Below are 16,375 nucleotides of genomic sequence, written 5' to 3' on the forward strand. Positions count from 1 at the left end.
TAGTAGTTTCTGTGTGTTTATCCTAAGTTTATTATTTATTCTTCCCCCCATGTTTCCCATTTGGTAACCATAAGTTTGTTTTCAATATCTGTAAGTCTATTTCCATTTGTAAATATGTTCGTTTGTTTCTTTTCTTTTTTTAAAAAAAAATTAGATTCCACTTATGAGTGATATCATGATACTTGTCTTTGTCTGACTTACTTCACTTAGTATGATAATCTCTAGGTTCATCCATGTTGCTGCAAATGGCGTTATTTCATTCTTTTTTATGGCTGATTAGTATTCCATTGTATATATGGAATACTATATATAGTATAGCAACGTTTTTATCTATTCCTCTGTCAATGGACATTTAGGTTTCTTCCATGTCTTCATTATTGTAAATTTTGCTGCAATGAACATTGTGGTGCATGTATCTGTTTGAATTATGGTTTTCTCCGGATACATGCCAAAGAGTGGGATTGCTGGGATATATGGTAGTTCTATTTTAGTTTTTTTTTAATTAGTTTATTTATTTATTTATTTATTTATTTATTTATTTATTTATTTATTTATTTATGTCTGCATTGGGTCTTCATTGCTGCATGCAGGCTTTCTGTATTTGCAGTGAGTGGGGGTTACTCTTCATTGTGGTTCGTGAGCTTCTCATTGTGGTGGCTTCTCTTGTTGTGGAGCACTGGCTCTAGGCATGTGGGCTTCAGTAGCTGTGGCACGCAGGCTCAGTAGTTGTGTCTCACAGGCTCTAGAGTGCAGGCTCAGTAGTTGTGGCACACGGGCTTAGTTGCTCCACAGCATGTGGGATCTTCCCGGACCGGGGCTGGAACCCATGTCCCCTGCATTGGCAGGTGGATTCTTAACTTCTGTGCCACCAGGGAAGTCCTCTATTTTAGTTTTTTAATGAAACACCATACTGTTCTCCATCTTGATTGTACCAATTTACATTCCCTCCAACAGTGTAAGAAGGTTTCCTTTTCTGCACACCCTCCCAAGCATTTACTGTTATAGACATTTTGCTGATGGCCATTCTGACTGGTGTACTTTGATTTTACTTTACTTGCATAGTACTTTTGATTTGCATTGCTCTGATAATTAGTGATGTCAAGCATCTTTTCATGTGCTTTTTGACCATCTGTATGTCTTTTTTAGAGAAACGTCTATTTAGATATTCTGCCCATGTTTTAATTAGGTGGCTTTTTTTTTTTTTGAACTGCATGTGCTATTTTTATCTTTTGGAGATTAATCCTTTGGTGGCCACTTTGTTTGCAAATATTTTCTCCCATTCTGTGGGTTGTCTTTTGTTTTGTTTATGGCTTCCTTTGCTGTGCAGAAGCTTTTGAGTTTAATTAGGTCCCATTTGTTTATTTTGTTTTTATTTTCATTAATCTAGGAAGTGGATCAAAAAAGATATTGCTGAAATTTATGTCAGAGAGTATTCTGCTTATGTTTTCCTCTAAGAGCTTTATAACGTCTGACCTTGCATTTAGGTCTTTGACCCATTTCATGTTTATTTTTGTCTATGGTGTTAGACAGTGTCTAATTTCAGGGTTTTTTTTTGTTTGTTTGTTTTTTTGCTGCATTGAGTCTTCATTGCTGTGCATGGGCTTTCTCTAGTTGTGGCAAGTGGGGCCTACTCTTTGTTGTGGTGCACAGGCTTCTCCTTATGGTGGCTTCTCTTGTTGTGGGGCACAGGGTCTAAGCATGTGGGCTTCAGTAGTTGTAGCATGCGGGCTCAGTAGTTGTGGCTCTCAAATGTGGTGACAGTGGACGTCCTTGCCTTATTCCTCATCCTAGATGGAATGCTTTCAAATTTTCACCATTGAGAATGATGTTAGCTGTGTTTTTTTTATATATGGCCTATATTATGATGAGGTAAGTTCCCTCTATGCCCACTTTCTGGAGAGATTTTACTTTAAAAGGGTGTTGAATTTTGTCAAAACCCTTTTTTGTATCTATTGAGATGATCATATGGTTTTTATTTTTCTGTTTGATAATATAGTGTGTCACACTGATTGAGTTGTGGATATTAAAGAATTCTTGTTTTCCTGGGATAAACCCCACTTGATCATGGTGTATGGTCCTTTTAATGTGCTATTGGATTCTGTTTGCTAGTATTTTGCTGAGGATTTTCACATCTATGTTCATCAGTGATATTGGCCTATAGTTTTCTTTTTTGTGGTATCTTTTTCTGGTTTTGGTATCAGGGAGATTGTGGCCTCATAAAATGAGCTTGGGAGTGTTTCTTCCTCTGCAATTATTTGGAAGACTTTCAGAAAGATAGGTGTTAACTCTTCTCTAAATGTTTGAAAGACTTTGCCTGTGAAGCCATCTGGCCCTGGGATTTTGTTTGTTAGAAGTTTTTAAATCACGGTTTCAATTTCAGTACCTGTGATTGGTCTGTTCATATTTTCCATTTCTTCCTGATTCAGTCTTGGTAGGTTGCATCTTTGTAATAATTTGTCCATTTCTTCTAGGTTGTCTGTTTTATTGGCATATATTTTTTTGTAGTAGTCTCTTATCTTTTGGATTACTGTTGTGCCAGTTTTAATTGCTTCTTTTTCATTTCTACTTATTTTTTTGGATGGAGATTTTATTTGATGACTTTAAGATCCTTTCATTCTTGAGAATTGAGGGATATTGTTTTCCCATTCCAAAATTAGTCACAACTGATGTTTGACATGTTATGGAATTTTCATGTGATATGTATTCTCCTCTTCATTGGTTGTCTCATCTCTTTCTTTTTTGAATCCAAACTTCTAGAACTAGTGTTCTCAACTATGTCCTCTAAGTTCCAGATTCCTAGCTTCACCTCAACTAAGAGAAATCAAGCTTTTGTGTTTATCATGTCACTGAAATGGCACTGGTTTTTCCTTCTTTTGTGTTTCCTGCCTAGAGAAGGTCCTTTAGCATTTGTTGCAGAGCTGGTTTGGTCGTGCTAAATTCTTTTACCTTTCTCTTGTGTGTAAATGCTTTAGTTTCTCTGTCGAATCTGAATAGATCTTTGCTGGGTAGAGTAATGTTGGTTGTAGGTTTTTCCCTTTCATCACTTTAAATATGTCCTGCCACTCTCTTCTAGCTTGCAGAGTTTCTGCTGAAAGATCAGCTGTTAACCTTATGGGGATTCCCTTGAATATTATTTGTTGTTTTACCCTTGCTGCTTTTAATATTTTTGTTTGTATTTAATTTTTAATAGTTTGATTAATATGTGTCTTGGCATGTTTCTCCTTCGACTTATCCTGTATGTGACTCTCTGTGCTTCCTAGACTTGATTGACTATTTCCTTTCCCATATTAGGGAAGTTTTCAACTATAATCTCCTCAAATATTTTCTCAGTCCCTTTCTTTTTGTCTTCTTCTTCTGGGACCCCTATAATTCGAATGTTGGTACATTTAATGTTGTCCCAGAGGTCTGAGACTATCCTCAATTATTTTCATTATTTTTTCTTTATTCTTCTCTGTGGTAGTGATTTCCACTATTTTATCTTGCAGGTCACTTATCCGTTCTTCTGCCTCCATTATTCTGCTATTGATTCCTTCTAGAGAATTTTGAATTTCATTTATTTTGTTGTTCATCATTGTTTGTTCTTCATTTAGTTATTCTAGGTCCTTGTTAAATGTTTCTTTTATTTTTTCCATTCTATTTCCAAGATTTTGGATCATCTTTACTATCATTACTCTGAATTCTTTTTCAGGTAAACTGCCTATTCCCTCCTCATTTGTTTGGTCTGGTGGGTTTTTACTTTGCTCTTTCATTTGCTGTGTGTTTCTCTGTCTTTTCATTTTGTTTAACTTACTGTATTTGGGGTCTCCTTTTCACAGGCTTCAGGATCATAGTTCCCATTGTTTTTGGTGTCTTCCCCCAGTGGGTACATTTGGTTCAGTGGGTTGTGTAGGCTTCCTGGTGGAGAGAACTGGTGCCTGTGTTCTGGGGGATGAGCCCAGATCATGTTTTTCTGATGCGTAGAACCACATTCAGCGATGTTTTTTTGGGTGTTTTTGACCTTATTATGATTTGAGGCAGCCTCTGTACTAATGGTTGGGGTTGTGTTCCTGTTTTGTTGTTTGGCATGTGGTGTCCAGCACTGTAGTTTGCTGATCGTTGAGTGGATCTGGGTCTTAGCACTGAGATGGAGATCTCTGGGAGCGCTTTCGCTATTTGATGTTATGTGGAGCTGGGAGGTCTCTGGTGGACCAGTGTCCTGAACTCAGCTCTCCCACCTCATAGGCTCAGACATGACACCTGGCCAGAGCACGAAGACCCTGTCAGCCACATGACTTAGAAGAAAAGGGAGAAAGAAAGAAAGAAAGGAAGAAAGAAGGAAAGAAGGAAAGAAAGAGAAAGAAAGGAAGAAAGAAGTAAAATAAAACAAAGTTATTCAAATAAAAAATATTATTAGCAATAAAAAAATTAAAAAATAATTTAAAAAAGAAAGAAAGAAAGGAAAGCAACCAAACCAATAAACAAAGCCACCAATGATAACAAGCACTAAAAACTATATAAAGAAAAAAAAAAGACAGACAGAATCCTAGGACAAATGGTAAAAGCAAAGCTATACAGAAAAAATCACAAAAAGAAGCATACACATACACACTCATAGAAAGAGAAAAAGGGAAAAAATATATATATAAAGGAAGAGAGCAACCAAATCAATAAAATCTACCAATGATAATAAGCTCTAAATACTATACTAAGATAAACATAAAACCAGAAACAAATTAGATGCAGAAAGCAAATGCCAAGTCTACAGTTGCTCTCAAAGTCCACTGCCTCAATTTTGGGATGATTTGTTGTCTCTTCAGGTATTCGACAGATGCAGGGTACATCAAGTTAATTGTGGAGATTTAATCCACTGCTCTTGAGGCTCCTGGGAGATATTTCCCTTTCCCTTCTTTGTTCGCACAGCTCCTGGAGTTCAGCTTTGGATTTATCTCCGCCTGTGCATGTAGGTTTCCTGAGGGCCTCTGTTCCCCACCCAGACACGAGGAGGTTAAAGTACAACCTGTTTAGGGGGCTCTGGCTCAGTCAGGCTTGGGGGAGGGAGGGTTATGGAATGCAGGGTAAGCCTACAGCAGCAGAGGCCAGCGTGACATTGCAGCAACCTGAGGTACGCCATGTGTTCTCCTGGGGAAGTTGTCCCTGGATCACGGCACCCTGGCACTGGTGTGCTGTGCAGCCTCCCAGGAAGGGAGGTGTGGATAGTTACCTGTGCTTTCACACAGGCTTCTTGGTGGCTGAAGCAGCAGCCTTAGCGTTTCATGCCCGCCTCTGGTGTCCACACCGATAGCCGTGGCTCGCGCCTGTCTCTGGCACTTGTTTGAGTGGTGCTCTGAATCACCTCTCCTTGCACACCCTGAAACAATGGTCTCTCGCCTCTTAGGCAGTTCCATGCTTTTTCCCAGGCTCCCTCCTGCCTAGCTGTGGTGCACTATCCCTCTTCAGGCTGTGTTCACACAGCCAACCCTAGTCCTCTCCCTGGGATCTGACCTCTGAAATCTGAGCCTCTTCTCCCAGCTCACGCATGCCCCAACAGGTGAACAGTCAAGCCTCTCAGGCTGGTGAGTGCTGGTCAGCACCTATCCTCTATGTGACAATCTCTCCTCTTTGTCCTCTGCACCCCTATTGCTGTGCTCTCTTCTGTGGCTCTGGAGCCTCCACCCCCCACCACCACCCCATGTCCACCAGTGAAGGGGCCTCCTAGTGTGTGGAAACATTTCCTCCTTCACAGCTCCCTCCCAGAGGTGCAGGTCCTGTCCCTATTCTTTGGTCTCTGTTTCTTCTTTTGCCCTACCCAGGTACGTGGGGAATTTCTTTCCTTTTGGGAAGTCTGAAGTCTTCTGCCAGCATTCAGTAGGTGTTCTGTAGGAGTTGTTCCACATGTAGATGTATTTCTGATGTATTTGTGGTGAAGAAGTTGATCTCCACGTCTTACTCCTCTGCCATCTTGTAGATCCCCCCTCTACTGTTATTGATTTGAGTCCTCTCCCTTCTTTTGTTGGTGAGTCTGGCTAAAAATTTATCAATATTTTTTATCTTCTCAGAGAACCAGCTTTTAGTTTTGTTGACATTTTCTATAGTTTTCATTGTCTATTTTTCATTTATTTCTGCTCTGATCTTTATGATTTCTTTCCTTCTACTAACTTTGGGTTTTGTTTCTTCCTCTTTCTCTTGTTACATTAGGTGTAAGGTTTGGTTTTTTTACTTGAGATTTTTCTTGTTTCCTGAGGTAATATTGTATCCCTATAAACTTCTCTCTTTGAACTGGTTTTTCTGTGTCCCAAAGGTTTCGGATCATCGTGTTCTTGTTGTCATTTGTCTCTCTGTGTTTTTTGATTTCCTCTTCAATTTCTTCAGTGATCCATTGGTTGTTTAGTAACATATTGTTTTGCCTCCACATATTTGTGTTTTTCACACTTTATTTTCCTCTAATTTCTTTATAATCACATATCACTGTGGACCGAAAAGATGCTTGGTATGATTTCAATTTTTCTAAGTTTATCAAGGCTTGATTTGTTACCCAAGATGTGATCTATCCTGGAGAATGTTTCGTGTGCACTTGAGAAGAAAGTACATTCAGCTGCTTTTCGATTGAATGCTCTATAAATATCAATTGTGTCCATCTGGTCTAATGTTTCATTTAAGGCCTGTGTTTCCTAATTGATTTTCTGTCTGGATGATGTGTCCATTGATGAAAGTGGGGTATTAAAGTTCCCCACTAATATCATGTTACTGTCAATTTCTCCTTTTATGGCTGTTAGCGTTTGCCTTATTTATTGAGGTGATCCTATGTTGAGTGTATATATATTTACAATTGTTATATCTTCTTGGATTGATCCTTTCATCATTATGTAGTGCCCTTCTTTGTTTCCTGTAACAGTCTTTATTTTAAAGTCTATTTTGTGTAATATGAATATTGCTACTCCTGCTTTTTTAAATTTCCATTTTCATGGAATATTTTTCCTTATTCTCACTTTCAGTCTGTATGTGTCCCTAGATCTGAAGTTGGTCTCCTCTAGACAGCATGTATATCGGTCTTTTTTTGTATCCATTCAGCCAGTCTGTGTCTTTTGGTAGGAGCATTTAATCCATTTACTTTTAAGGTAATTATCGATATGAATGTTCTTATTACCATTTTGTTAATTATTTTGGATTTGTTTTTGAAGGTCTTTTTTCTTCCCTTCCTCTTTTGTTCTCTTCTCTCATGATTTAATGTCTATCTTTAGTGATATGTTTGGTTGCTTTTTCTTTTTTGTGTGTGTATCTATTGTATATTTTTGGTTTTCAGTTCTCATGTGGTTTTGTTATAACATTCTGTATATGAAAAAGATTATTTTAAGTTGCTGATGTCTTAATTTCAAATGCATTTCCAATATCTTGCATTTGTACTCTCCTCCTCTCACAATTGCTGGTTTTGATATTATGTTGTGTGTGGATTATTTTTTACCTTTACTTTGTGTTTGCCTTTACTATTGAGCTTCCTAATTCATAATTTTCTTGGTTTTAGTTGTGGCCTCTTCTTTTCTACCTAGAGAAGATCCTTTTAGGATTTATTGTAACTCTGGTTTGGTGGTACTGAGTTCTCTTAGATTTTGCTTGTCTGTAATACTTTTGATTATTCCATTGAATCTGAATGAGATCCTTTCTGGGTAGAGTTTTCTTGGTTGTAGGTTTTTCCCTTTCATCACTTTAAATATATCATGCCACTCCCTTCTGACCTGTAGATTTTCTTTTGAAAAATCCACTGATAACCTTAGGGTTCCATTGTATATTATTTGTTACTTTCCCCTTGTTGCTTTTAGTATTTTTTGCCTTTAACTTTTGTCAGTTTGATTAATATGTGTCTCAGTGTGTTTCTCCTTGCGTTTATGTTGTATGGGACTCTGCCCTTCCTGGACTTGAGTGACTCTTTTATTTCCCATGTTAGGTAAACTTAAGGTTATAATCTCTTCAAATATTTCTCAGGCCATTTCTCTCTCTCTTCTCCTTCTGGGATCCCTATAACGTGAATGGTTTAATATTCTCCTTGATGTCTCTGAGACTTCCCTCATTTCTTTTCATTCCTTTTTCTTTGTTCTGTTCTGTGGCAGTGATTTCCAACATTCTGTCTTCCAGCTCACTTATTCATTCTTCTGCCTCAGTTATTCTTCTATTGATTTCTTCTGGTTTATTTTTCATTCCATTTATTGTATTTTTCATCTCTGTTTATTCTTTAAAACTTCAAGCTCTTTATTAAACATCTCTTGTAACTTCTCAGTCTGTGCTTCCATTCTTTTTCTGAGATCTTGAATCATCTTTACTATCATTACTCTGAATTATTTTTCAGTTAGTTTGCCTATCTACTCTTTATATAGTTTTTCTTGTGGGTTTTTGTGTTGTTTCTTCATCTGAAACATATTTCTCTGCAGTCTCTTTTTATCTGACTTTCTGTGTTTGTGGATTCCTTTCTGCTGGCTGGAGGACTATAGCTCCTCTTGCTTCTAGTGTCTTCCTTCTGGTGGGTTAGGTTAGTCATGAAGCTTGTGGTTGCTTCCTGATGGGAGGAAATTGTGCCTGCCCACTGGTTCGTCGAGCTGGGTCTTGTCCCTCTGGTGCGCAAGGCTGTGTCAAGAGGTGTGTCTATAAGTGGCTGTGAGCTCAATATGGCTTTAGGCACCCTGTATGGTGATGAGGGGGCCTGTGTTCTTATCTTGCTGGAGGTTTGGCCTGAGGTGTTCCATCACTGGAGCCTGTAGGCTGCTTGGTAGGGCCAGGCCTTGATGCCAAAATTACAATCTCTGATAGAGCTCACACTGATCAATATTCTCTGGGGCTCCTGCCACTAGTGTCCTTGCCCCCACAGTGAACCACAGCTGACTCCTACCTCCCCAGGAGACCCTCCAAGGTCATAGGTAGGCCCACCCCTGGCTCCTATGGAGTTACTGCTTTGTGCTGGGTCTCAGTGTATGTGAAACTTTGTGCATGCCCTCCAAGAATTGAGTCTGTTTCTCCCAGTCCTATGGAACTCTTGCACTTAAGATCTGCTGGCTTTCAAAGACAAATGCTTTGGGGATTTCTCCTCCCAATGACAGACCCTCAGGCTGGTGAGGGTGAAATGGGGCTCAGGACTCTCACTCTTGTGGGAGAACCTGTGTGATATAATTATTTTCCAGTTTGTGGGTTGCCCACCCACAATGTATGGGATTTGATTATGTCACAAAAGCTCCCCTCCTTCTATCTTGTTGTGGCTTGCTCTTTTTCTTTGAATGTAAAATATATATTTTTGTAGGTTCCAGTTATTTTTATTGAAGATTGTTCAGCAGTTAGTTGTGATTTTGGTGTTTTCCCGAGAGGAGGTGAGCTCAAGTCCTTCTATTCAGCATTCTTTGCTGGAATTGAGGAGCTGCTTTTAGTTTGGATGCTTGCTGCCTCCTTCTTTAGCATGTGCTGGCCATTATCTCCTGATATGGGGTGTTCAGGTAAAATGGCTCTTGCATGCTCCCAGGATACTGGGAGTAGGGTCTGACACCTGCTCAAGCATCTCCTATAGGCGGCTCTTCTCCACACTTTCTCAGGATAGCAGGGGCAAGGCCTGGCACCTGCTCACAGATTTCCTAGTGGAGACCACTATCTGCACCCTCCTGTGACAGCAGGGGCAGGGCCTGGCTCCTTCTTGCAGATTTCCTATGTGAAGGTGCTATCCATGCCCTTTCAGGACAGTGGGGGCAGGGTCTGGCGCCTGCTCACTGATTTCCTAGGGGTGGGCACTATCTGCCCTCCCAGGACAGTGGGGGCAAGGCATGGGCCCTGCTTGAAGATTTCCTATAGACAGATGTTATCCGTGCCTTCCCGGGAAAGCAGAGGCAGGGCCTAGTGCCTGCTCCCAGGTCTCATAACAGTGCTGGTGCCCAGCTCTGGAGCCCATGATGACTCAGTGACTTGTGCCCACCCCCAGAGCTCATGTAGGTGGTGTCCTTTTGCCTGGGAGTGCTCACAGGGAAAGAAGCTCTTATGGTGGTCCCACCCCTCTCCTCATGCTCTCCCCAATAATGGCACCTTACCTCTCTGGCAGGCCCAGGCTTCTTCTAAGTTCACCATCAGTTACCACAGCCCAGTCTCCTCAGGCTGTTTCCATGCAAGCCAACACTGATCCTCTCCCTGGATCTGGTCTCTGAAGCCTGAGCTTCAGCACCCAGCACTCAGCTGCACCAACAGATGAGTGTCTCAGTCTGGGGATCACAGGGAGGCGGTGCTGAACTTCTGTGCAGGGTACTTTCAATTTTGCCTTCCACTAACCAGTTGCTGTGCTCTCCTCCTAGGCTCTGAAGCTCCTCCTCCATCCAATCTCGTCTCCCCACCAGTGAGGAGACTTCCATGGGTGTGGGAGCCTTTCCTCCTTCACAGCTTCGTCCCTGTGGTGCAGGCACCATTCCAATTCCTTCTTTTTCTTTTCCCTTTACTCCTTACCCAGTTATGTAGTGGTTTTCTTTGTTTCTTTTTCTTTTTTTTTTGGAAGTCTGAGGTCTTCTGTTGGCATTCAATAGCTGTACTGTGTGAATCGTTCCACTTGTAGATGTACTGTTAATATTTTTGTGGGAGAAGATGAGCTCCATGTAATACTCCTCCACTATCTTGATCCCCCTCTCTGAGTTACTTTTTTTTTTTTTTTGGCTGTCATCCTTTGAATGGAGGGAGATACAAATGCATTAATGCCAAAGAATGCTTTACATACTCATTAGCATAGTGATTAATGTTAATTGAGGGATACACAATGTGTTAAACCTCAAAAACTACAAAGTTTCCTGCAACATAAGATAATGGAAATGCTCCTTCTTAAGTTTTTCCCACCACCTTTACTTTTAAAGTTCTAAATGGTATCTTGGGAACTAAAAAATAATAGGCTAGTTTCAGCTGTGGTTCAAGAATTCTAGTGAAGCTGTATGGCAATGACACTGGGACTGTGAAATTTCCCCAAAAGGGCTTTCTAGATGACCACAAGTACAAACTTTAAAAGTATTTCCAGTAACGGCTTCCCTGGTGGTGCAGTGGTTGAGAGTCTGCCAGCTGATGCAGGGGACACGGGTTCGTGCCCTGGTTCGGGAAGATCCCACATGCCGTGGAGCAGCTGGGCCCGTGAGCCATGGCTGCTGAGCCTGCGTGTCCGGAGCCTGTGCTCTGCAACGGGAGAGGCCACAACAGTGAGAGGCCCATGTACCGCAAAAAAAAAAAATAGTATTTCCAATAACACATAGGCAAGTTGAGTGGCTTAATAATTTAAATGCCTGGAAAGCAGCTAAGATGTCTCGTCTTAGAGAATTTTAAAACATGGTATAAGTACCATTTGTGGCCTACAGAGAAACTTTTTAAAGCATGGACATAACTTTAAGGATACCAAGGAAACATCAATAGTTTTCATAAAGCTTCAATAAACACCCCAAGGCATAAGTGTTCAAAACAGCCTATTCACTAAAATGTCACTGCATTATACTTTTAGAGGTATAAGTATGCTATGCTTGCAGTGAGAGGACATTTAATTTATGCTTAGGTGTCAGATTCATCTTTCATTTACACAGGATGCACCAATAACACTTAGGATAGTGAATAGTTCAAGTACTACATTTCCAACATGTCTTGCCTTTTGCTTTTTGATTACTCAGCACTGGGACTCTTCTGCCTGTAGTTTTTCAGAATATTTTGAAAGAGACTAGGACTACCCTGAATATAGACTTCAAGTAATATTGAGCCCTTCTGAAAGAGCTGTCTAGATACTTTAATAATAATGTTTAGAGAAGGGAATAAAGACAAAACTTGCAGTAACTGAGTTTCTTTCAAAAGAAGAAAAATAATGTTGAACCTGGCATGTAAGCTAAAATGTTTTGTAATTAATGTCAAAATTTGCCAGGATTGTTAATACATATTTTGGTAAGAAAAAAACACTATATTGGCAAGGTTAATTATTTGTGTGCAATATATTGTATATTAATGAAACAGAAGAATTCACCAGTAATGGAAGAAAACCCACAGCAAGGGAAGCATCCAAAGAAGGGCAATCAAAAAGTTAGGTAAGTTTACTAGCTTTATAATACAAAACACATCTTAATTATAGAACTATTTCATTTTTAAAACTTCAGTTTTTTAATGTACTTCTAATAACAACCTCATCTAAGGAGCCATGGAGGCTTATGAAGAAGACCTAGCCACGAAGATGCTGTGTTTCTAGTGTAGGGGTGAATTAATGCTGCTATAAGAAGAAACTGAATCACATCAGCATCAACAAACAGCCTTTTTCTTTTACACAGTAACTCATAATTTGATGACATTATTTCTCTTCATTAGTTCAAAATTAGGTAGGAAAGGAACTACATCAGACCCAGAAACACAATGATTTGGCAAGCCACAGTCAATCAGCTCATGGATTTGTGATAATCTGCAGAAAATTTGCTTGACTCTAGTACTCCATTTTTTCACATCTGTAAAGGAGTTCGATACAATCTTTTTTTTAAATCAACTTTAAACTGCAAACAGGCAAAGAGATCACGAACTGCTGGGGGGGGCGCTGTAAAGGGCAGGGGGAAAGTTGTATTCCTCCTGTAGGGACCAATTAAGTAACACTTCCTTGGCCTTCTTTTGAAGTAGCCACTTGTTTTCTCCTGAGGATAACTGGCTAAAATTTCCTGTCTTCTTCCCTGGCAAGACCCAGTCAGCTGTGTTAAAGCGAAACCAGGAAGTGGCCGAGAGGCTTGTGAGCTTTTGTTTGCAAGCTCTGTCCTTGGTAAGAGGCACTTCCTTGGGACATCCCTCTTTGCACGAGGGAGTAATGAGCCACTCTGACAAGGGACTGTTGTTTATGACTTAGAAGGAATAAGCAATTCTAGAAGAAGCCATTGCCTTTGGTGCCTTAGCTTGTTCTGTTGCCTTTTTTCTGAATGGACAGGGCCACATATTCAGGGAATCTTTATGTTTCTCAGGTTCAGGTTTTGGTTCCACAGGCATACCATTTTTATCCTTTCCTTCTTTCTTCAGAACCCATTTACACAGAGCTTCCTTCTCACAAGTTTCATCACACATGCACTCTGCAAAGCTTATACAGGGCTCATTGGCTTTGCAGACCTCCTCTACTTTATATGGGTCTTGATGGTTCTGAACAAGCCAATCCTCAGTAATCACACTGGGAGCAGACATGAGTTTATTGGACTTCAAGTGGTTATTCAGGCACTTCAGACTGACCAGATTTTCAGTCTCCACACCTTTGGGCAATTGGTACAGGAATCAGGCTTGACAAGCCAATCATACACACTATAGGACTCCTGGTAACACCCGGAACAAGAGCTTAAACTTCTCGCTGGTTTCACATCTGCCATTGCCAGACTTCTCAAGCTTATGGGATTCCTGGGGAGTCACCAGCCAATCAGAAAGGTCCATCTCATCTTGATCAAGAAGCCCTAGATCTCCAACCTTTTCAATTTCAATGGAGTAAGAACTGGTAGTAGAATAGCTGTTACACTTTTGGTAACTTGGTTTTTCAGAAACTTCTTATTGCTGACTCTTGTGGAGACAGTTTTCCAAGGCCTTTAGGTTGTCCCAGACATTATTGAAGAAATTGCAGGCTCTGGCAGAAGTCTGACTATTCTCTAAGGTCTGCTTTTTGGGTGATCCAGTCCTGGAGATTGGTGCTGGGTATGTAAGAAGCCTGGTGACAATTGGCAGGTTTGCTACCAAGGAGCCATTCGCTGATAATGACAGCTGTGGTGCTGGATGCTGAGTTCTGCTCTGACAATGGTATATAGGCTCTTTTCTCCAGGAAAGGCCCAATATTTGATGAACTAGCATGAGCCATAAAGTGCTCAGGAATTTCAATGGTCTTGAGAGACCCAAATATGGTGATAGCCTGGCGCAGGGCAGTTATGTTGGCTTCAAAGAATAGGACAGTGGAATCTTTAGGTTTGAGGGTCAAACTTCCCAGTCTGTCCAGGCACACGGAGACTTGATTGGCTAGATCTTTGTTTTGGGTGCAATCCAGTTGATGAATAAGACAACTGAACTGGCCCAGTAACCAGTTGAGCTGCTGGGCCTGCTGCTGAAGTGCCTTCTCTTTAAGCTGATAGATGAGATCTATCTTTTCATACACCCACACCTCACAGCTTTGAAGGCATTCCAGGTGATGACTTATGCAACTGTGAATCTGGGCTTTGACCTCTCACAAGTTATCTTTAATTTGCTGTTCAGCCCAGAGAACTCCACCAATAGCAAGCTCCAAGCCCCTCTGTACATCACAACACCTCAAAAGGGGTTCTCTATTACTGGAGCAGCCTCTCTGGTCCTGTGAGGTACTCATTCTTCTCCCTGTTCCATCTAACGCCAAGTAAGGCATTTCTAGTTCAAAAGCAACAGTGACTCATGCAACTTTCCAGGTTTCCCAACACTTCCTAGAAGCACAGTCACCCTAAGAAACCTGGGTCCCATCCTCCCTGGAAGCCACAGCCTACCATTCACTCTCCACTTCAGAGCAGGCAAGGGCACCACTCAGTACACATTCACACAGCCCTGGCTGCAGGACCCATTCTTGGCCCAGCAAGGCAAGCCCACCCCTTGGACTCCTGCTGTGGTGCTGAGCTGCCAGAGGTAACTCACAGGCCAGGTCCCTGCCATGCCAGCTTCCTGGCAAGCAGGAGGTTGCTTTATCCAGGACTGGGGTAAGGAAGGTCCCTGAGCCTGCAGGCTGTGCCCTGCCCCTCCCATGCACCTGGCAGTGGCCCATGGGCAGAATTAGGATACTTTTATATTTCCCTTTTGATGTCTTTTCTGACCCATTGGTTCTACAGAAGTGTCATTTTGTTTTCACATATGTGTAGATTTTCCACATTTCCTCCTGTTGATTTCTAGTTTTATATCATTGTGGTCAGAAAGGATTGTTGGTATGAGTTCCTTCTTCTTAAATTTCCTAAGACTTGTTTTGTGTCCTATCACATGACCTATCCTAGAAAGTGTTCCATGTGCACTTGAGAAGAGTGCGTATTTTGATGCTGTTTTATGGAATAGTCTACATAGGTCTAAGTCCATTTTGTCTAAATTTATGGTTCAATTCCAACATTTCTTTGTAGATTTTCTGAGTGGAGACTCTATCAGTTGTTGATACTGGGTTATGAAGTCCCCTAGTATTATTGTATTGCTGTCTATTTCTCCCTTTAGATCTGTTAGTGTTTGTTTAACATAATTAGGTGTTCTGATGTTGGGTGCATGTATATTTATGATTGTTATGTCATCTTGATATATTGTCCCTTTATCATTATATAATTACCTTGTCTATTGTTACCATTTTTGGCTTAAAGTCCATTTTGTTTGATATGAGTATCTACATTTGTTTACACTTCCATGGAATATATCCTTTTATTACAGTAAGTCCCCTATGTATGAACCTTCAAGTTGTGAACTTTCAAAGATGCATACATGCCTTTGCATGTCAAATCACGTGTTAGTTAACATGTCTGGCATACACTGTCACATGTGTGCATTCTCTACAAGTGGTTGTGCTTTTGTGTACTTTACTGTACAGTACTGTATAGAGTATAGTAGTACAGTATCTTTATTTCAAGCCCAGGATGTCTGGAAGCAAGTGTAAAAGCAGCAGTGATGTAGCTGATACTGCTAAGGTGCACCAAACGATAATGGTGGAAACAAAAGTGAAAATAATTGAGAGAGTGGAGCAAGGCAAAAAGATAGTAGATGTCGCTTGTTTTTATAACATGAATCATTCAACCATCGGCACGATTCTAAAGAACAAGGACAAGATCATGGAACATGTGAAGTCTGCTGTGCCAATGATGTTGACAATAATACTGATGAAGCGTATAAAAGTGATGGAGGAAATGGAGAAACTTTTCAGAATGTGGCTGCAGGATCAGCATCAGCATCGAGTCTCGCTCAGCTTAATGCTGATTCAAGAGAAAGCTAAAAGGATTTATGAAGACTTGAAGAATAAACACGGTGAAGAATCAGAAGGCACATCTTTTAATGCCAGCCATGGCTGGTTTCATTGGTTCAAGGCTAGAGCCAACCTTCACAATGTAAAAGTAAGTGGCGAGGCAGTGAGTGCAGATACGGTAGCTGCCCAGGAATTTCCTAAAGTGCTTCAAGAAATTATTGATGAGCTGATCTCCCTCATCAATAATTTCTTGAAGCATTTTAGGAAATTCCTGGGCAGATGAAGGCATATATTTACCCAAGCAGGTTTTTAATGTGGATGAGACAGGACTGTACTGGAAGAGGATGGCACACCAAAGTTACATCAGTAAGGAGGAAAAGTTTTTGTCAGGCTATAAAGCAGCAAAGGATAGGCTAACTCTGTTGTTTTGTGGCAATGCTTCCGGTGATATAAAGCTAAAGCCTCTCTTAGTTAATCATTCAG

General features: G+C 40.7%; 1 protein-coding gene and 1 pseudogene across 1 annotated transcript; one reads left to right on the forward strand and one right to left on the reverse strand.

The window, feature by feature from the left end:
• Positions 1-12,434: 12,434 nt before the first annotated feature.
• Positions 12,435-14,305, reverse strand: LOC115849566 (nuclear receptor coactivator 4 pseudogene; annotated as a pseudogene).
• A 1,264-nt stretch (positions 14,306-15,569) lies between these two features.
• LOC138842501 (tigger transposable element-derived protein 1-like) lies at positions 15,570-16,175 on the forward strand. Its single transcript, XM_070044667.1, has one exon. The coding sequence runs from the start codon at positions 15,570-15,572 to the stop codon at positions 16,173-16,175; it is 606 nt and encodes a 201-aa protein (XP_069900768.1).
• Positions 16,176-16,375: the final 200 nt, after the last annotated feature.

The sequence above is a fragment of the Globicephala melas genome, chromosome X, assembly GCF_963455315.2.
Source record: "Globicephala melas chromosome X, mGloMel1.2, whole genome shotgun sequence".
In the NCBI taxonomy this organism is placed as follows: domain Eukaryota; kingdom Metazoa; phylum Chordata; class Mammalia; order Artiodactyla; family Delphinidae; genus Globicephala; species Globicephala melas.

What these genes read in the sequence shown, in the direction of transcription:
- LOC138842501 (XM_070044667.1), top strand. Translation starts at nt 15,570, where the DNA reads ATGTCTGGAAGCAAGTGTAAAAGCAGCAGTGATGTAGCTGATACTGCT.